The 6084-nt window shown below is 39.9% G+C and overlaps 1 protein-coding gene across 1 annotated transcript; it reads left to right on the plus strand.

Moving 5' to 3' along the window:
• The first annotated feature begins 1403 nt into the window (after positions 1-1403).
• wdr12 (WD repeat domain 12) lies at positions 1404-5322 on the plus strand. Its single transcript, XM_079672517.1, has 13 exons — positions 1404-1642; positions 1989-2083; positions 2406-2500; positions 2662-2768; positions 2856-2971; positions 3058-3212; positions 3286-3331; positions 3415-3500; positions 3587-3727; positions 3813-3918; positions 4081-4213; positions 4813-4885; positions 5005-5322. Exons 1-13 carry the CDS (start codon positions 1602-1604, stop codon positions 5080-5082), a joined length of 1272 nt encoding a protein of 423 aa, XP_079528643.1. The 5' UTR covers positions 1404-1601; the 3' UTR covers positions 5083-5322.
• Positions 5323-6084: the final 762 nt, after the last annotated feature.

Genomic DNA, 6084 nt, shown 5'->3' on the forward strand with positions numbered 1-6084 from the left:
TCCAAATATAATGACCATCAGAGTGAGCATTCTTAATTTATAGGCTATTGTGCCACTTATCCCCCATTCTGAGTTTGACTGTCTCAGAGAAGAGGTAGGCCTATGTCTAAAGAAATCTCATTTAGAACTGTACCAGATATTTCCATACAACTACTGGTTAGTGTTCAATAGCACCCTAGACAATTCAGTAATGGTATATTTTTTAGGGATTTCGGTTTTTCTGATAAATGAGAGAAAAGTGATGGAGTCCTATGTTCCTATCACCAAAAAGTACAATTTCCGTCTATACTAAAGGTAAGTTTACAGGACTATAATTCAGTATTTCTTTAGTTAAATAATTGTCTGACTATTTGGTGATGTAGGACAGCCACCTGGTTCATACCTCAGCAAATCTGAAGAGGAAAAGTGTGGTCATTCTGAAGTTATGGGCTTTTTTGTCACCTTTCCCATATTCGGCCTGGTCTAATTTGGCTCTTTTTCAGGGATTGGGGTAGTTCTAAAGAACAACCCCAAAAAATTTTTTTCCCCCAAAATAAAATTTGACAACAATCCATTTCATTAATGGGAGACCCTAAAGATAAGAACAATCATTGTTGTCATTTGTTCTACCTCGGGTAGGGGTATCTCGAAAACTAAAGCCTTTTTTGAGGACTTGCTGCTTGACTAAAGGCTTAGCAGTACAGATAAATGTGGGCTCACTATTTGGCAAGCAACCGGTCACAGTTGCCCTGTTTATCTCATGTCTTATAAAAGCTTATTAATGATTTATAAAGTGTTCACAACCTAATTAATAAATGATTTGAATTACAAACTATTCGTAAACCCTTTATAAGGGTAGTCTTATTGTAAAGTGGTACCGATATAGGCACAGATCTATACAATTGTATTACAAACCTTATTAAGGGTTCAGTTCCTGGGTTACAAAAACCGGTGGTTTGGAATAATGTACGGTTTTGGCACTCAAACTACAGAAGAAAAACGTGTAGGCCTATGCACAATTTCCTGCACCCCACCATTGGTTCTCATGGCCTTACTCCCATTTCAACTTGTCTATTGTATTGCACAAAAATATACCTACCATCCTTCTCTTCATCATATCCGCCTCCATTTAGTGTCACCATTCAGCTCTATAATACTAATGTAAAAATAATGAACACTCACTGGATCCATTTTATTTAGAGCCAGATTGTTTTACTTTTAAAATAAATGTTGCTAATAAAACAAATGCTTCACATTTTCTATGCCGGACATACATTTATAATACATGTGTTTTTTGATATTATATTATATTTGTATCCTGCAGTCTTGCCGGTGGATGTTGTAGGAAGTGAATAGCACCGTATGAGGGCAGTAATGAAACGTCATGGATTCAAATCTGCCGTTAAAAATAATAGAAGAAGAAGCAGCAGCAGGCATTGCTAGTAGAGCATAGATCCGCATCATCGATTGTCTGCATCTGTGCTCTGCTGAGGTGCCTTGCTTTCGTACCACATGGCAGGACTGCACGAGAGTCAGATATGTTATGAAGGAGCAGATTAAATACTGAGACATATCCTACATTTAAATTACTGGTGGACTGTAAGAGAAATATAAAACAGAAAATGTCGCAGTTACAAACGAGGTTCTTCACGGAGGACAAAAGGTGAGCTTTTATTCTCTTTAACGAAACAAGAAAACTGAAAAACACAGTTACGGCTAGCAGGCTGGCTAACAAGCTGTAACTGTAAACAGTACAAAATAAATGTGAATCATTGCACTGCATTTTAATAAAAATGTGTACTGTACATTTGATCTTAGCCTTTTTAAAACTATTAGCCTCTTAATATTTCCTAGCTGTGAGTTTGTTGGTTTAGCTAGCTAATGCTAACATTCCATCCCAATATATGATTGATTGCTATCCTTATATTTGAATATAAGTTTTACATCAGCTTATATGACATAAAAAGAGTATAAAATGTGAGTTTGATGGGTGTAACCTTTGTTGATAGGTATGCAGTAGATGATGTCCCATTCTCCATCCCTGCTGCCTCTGAGGTGCTGGACCTCAGCAATGTCATCAACAAGCTGCTGGAGGCTAGAAATGGTAAGAAAACACACTCTACTTTAACATTAGCAAGAATGTTTTAAATATTTCTGGCCCATTGTTTCCCTGCTGTGTGTCAAAGTTAAGTTAATATCAGAGGTATAACTGAACATAAAGTCTCCCTTGTATTATCTTACGCATTGATTTCTTAGATTATTGTCCGCATCTTGTACAAAACAAATGTTCTGTTTATGTATAACTTGTCCTTTATATTGTTTATACTGAGCCTTACTTAAATATAATGGTTCACTAAATCCCTGTACTCTATCACAAATATAGGTGATATATTGAGTGAATAACATGTTGTTATTTGTTTCCACAGCATCTCACAGCAAAGTGGAGTTCGACTTCCTGGTCAGGGGCCAGTTCTTGCGAACGTCGCTGTCCACTCACATGGACACAGAGGGCATATCAACGGTAGGATCAGCCTCACTGAGGGGATATGACGTCTGCCTCTAACATTCATGGCACTGAATCATTCCAGTGTCCTGTTTTGCCATGAGAAAGAGTTGTTTGGTGGATGTACAAATTGTGACAAATTTGATATTTATGCATCAGTGTGTCTGTGTGTGTTTCAGGAAGATGTGGTGGAGATAGAGTATGTCGAGAGGATCACAGCCCCAGAACCCGAGGAGTGCATGATGCATGATGACTGGATTAGCGCTGTGGATGCAGATGCTGAATGGTAAGATGATAGACTGCAGACTATCAAAGAGGGGCATTTTTCCCAAACAACAAGTTTGTTTAGCTTGCATTCTTTTTTTTTTTACAGGATCCTTACAGGATCATACGACAAGACAGCCAAGATCTGGTCCCTGGAGGGCAAGCCAGTGATGACGGTGGCCGGACACACAGACGTGGTTAAAGACGTAGCCTGGGTCAAAAGAGGTGAGCAGGACAGAGTGGCAGACATTCACTCTGCTTGTTCTAAAGACAGCCTCTATTAAAACATCTGTGTGGACGTTTCTGTGCAGATGGTCTCAACTCCCTGCTTCTGACGGCCTCTCTGGACCAAACCCTGCTGCTCTGGGAGTGGAACTCTGAGAGGAACAAGGTGAAAGCCATACACTGCTGCCGGGGACACACAGGAAGCGTGGACACTGTAGCAACAGACCCCACCGGCTCAAAGGTAGAGAGGGATGGGCAGTGGTTAAATGCACAGGGAGAAGAATATGTTTATAAATGCAACATTTGTGTTACAGTTCTGCAGTGGCTCCTGGGACAAAATGTTGAAGATTTGGTCAGCAGGTAGGATGCCAGCATGTCTGCCTTTTGAATTTTGCACAACTGATTAAAAAGCAAACATTCAACAAGCTAAATGTCTCCCTCAGTGCCCACAGATGAGGCGGACGAAGTAGAAGAGCCTGCCGACAGACCGAGGAAGAAACAGAAGACTCAACAGCTCGGCCTCACCAGGGTGAGTGCTCCAAGGGCCAAACAATTAAGTGTTGAATTGTTGAATATGAACAACAAACTGAGGTTCCCATTTCCTCCCACTGACAGACTCCCATCATGACGTTATCTGGACACAACGAGGCCGTGTCCTCCGTCCTGTGGTGCGACAGTGAGGAAGTTTGCAGTGCATCATGGGACCACACCATCCGTGTGTGGGACGTAGAGACGGGAGAGATGAAGACTACGCTGGTGAGACGAGCAGAAACTTTATTCAAACCGTTTTTAGTTTGTCATTCCCACAATAAACTGACTGATGTTTTTTGTTTTTCCGCAGACGGGCAGCAAAGTGTTTAACAGTATTTCCTACTCACCTCTGTGTCGGCGGCTGGCCTCCGGCAGCACTGACAGACACATCAGGCTGTGGGACCCCCGCACCAAAGGTACCACTACCTACCCCACACCTCTCAAAGCCTAATGTCATTCTGCCTGCATCCCCTATACATCACAATCAAAGCTCTTTTAGCAGCATCATTTATACACCTTTTTATAAGCACTGTTCTGGCTTTTCCTCTGCCTGTTTTTAACACCCTCCTCCCCTGCAGACGGCTCTCTGGTGCTGCTGTCTCTGACCTCTCACACCGGCTGGGTCACCTCGGTGAAGTGGGCACCAGCACATGAGCACCAGCTGGTCTCCGGTTCCCTTGACAACCTGGTCAAACTGTGGGACACCAGAAGGTCTGTGAAGCACTGTATACTTCTTTGGTTAAATCCAAAGTCAGTTAAAAGTTTCCATTAGGCCTAAAATAACATTATGCAAGAAACCTGCCAGCATTGTGTTATCTTAAAGCTGGAAACAGGGCTGTATTCTTTTTTTAAGATAATGAAAAGTATGTTTTTTTTTTAAGTGGGCTTCTCAGGGCAGCAATACATGTTGGCGACTGATAATTTAACTACACACTTAATAAGTTCCAGTTCTTTTTTTGCTAAATCAAGACAATTTCAACCTTCATATTACCTTCAGCAGCCAATCACAGCACAGGCTGGATCATGGTCCATACTTTTTGAGTATGAAAGGTTACTCGTTAAGACACGTAGAGCAGGAAATCCTGTTCATTCCACACATGTGAGAGTAAACAGCTTACTGTCTGGAAAGGCTTCCTGTCTTTGTTAGAATTAAATACTTTGTCAGTTTATTAAAACTTTCTTAAGCATACACTGTCTTCTTTATTATTTTGGTATAAATATTTTTCCTTTTAGTGGGTCTCAGTTAAACCTCAGTGTTAAAAGTAATTCAGTGAATTAAGTTAACTTTCAAATGCTCTTATGTCTTCCAGCTGTAAGGCTCCTTTGTATGACTTGGCTGCTCACGAGGACAAAGTGTTTTGTGTGGACTGGACAGAAAGTGGGGTAAGACTGTTTTCCACAAATATAACCACAAAGGAATATGTGCAGCAACTTCAAATATTTAAGTTCAACTCATTCCAGCAACGTGTAACTTACAGTTTCTTGTATGTGTTTTGTTTCAGCTGATGCTGAGCGGAGGTGCGGATAACAAGCTGTACACCTACAAATATTCTGGTGTTCAGACGGATGCGGGGGCATAGGATGAACAGCATGGACACAGACATGATGACAGAATGATGGACAGTATCAGTGTTGTGACACGCAGATGGAAGCGGCAGTGCTTTTCAATTGTGTACAGTACAAAACTATCCTTGCGTGGTTTCTCTGCTGTCTTGGTCCTGTTATTTTTACCCTTCTAAACTTTTACACATATTTTCTTATGGATTGTCTTTGTTTTCCTGTAATCCCAAAAAAGTATAAATTAATTGTGTCTCCTGAAATGTCTCTTCTATTTAATGTTTCATTAATTAGTGCTTGGTAGTAGATGTGATAATTTGAGGTTGGCAATTAGTTGAAGGGACTTTAGAGATTCATAAAACACAATAGTGATTTAATGGCAATGACCAATTATTATTAATATTTGAATACCCATCAGTTTATCGAGTAATTTTAACCTTTAGCAGCTGCAACAAAGTGACAAACATTAATGTCAATAATTATAATACAGTAATGTTAGGTATTCTAAAATAGGTCAAATATATAATGAGTACTTTACCTTTGGTACTTGAAGTTAATTTTGATATTGCTTTTGACCTGTACTTGAGTAGGATTCTAAATGCAGAACTTTGAAGTATTTTTTTACACTGTTACTACTTTTATCTTGTGTAAATTGAGTACTTCTTCCACCAGTGGAGCACAGTCATTTTACTATTATATTGGGAGGCAACATTTGAATATGACCAGAGAGGCGTTAAAAAGAAGAGGTATCACTATGATAGGTCTTTTTGTACCATAATATTAAAGCAAAGTGTCTGGGGGTTGATCAAAGTGTTATTTTACTGACATGTTATCTTCCCTCTGCTTTTAAACTAGTGGAACTGCAACACATTAATATAGGTATAAGTATTGTAACTTCTTATTAATCAGTATAGTACAATTTATTTTGCTGTGAATGCCTACTTGGCAATAGACGAACTTTTGTGTGGCCTGTCTATTAATGTATACAGTCTATGGGCCTGTACAGCAGCGCCCTCTGGTGTCCA

This window comes from Notothenia rossii (genome assembly GCF_949606895.1).
Source record: "Notothenia rossii genome assembly, chromosome: 3".
NCBI classification, from domain to species: Eukaryota; Metazoa; Chordata; class Actinopteri; order Perciformes; family Nototheniidae; genus Notothenia; species Notothenia rossii.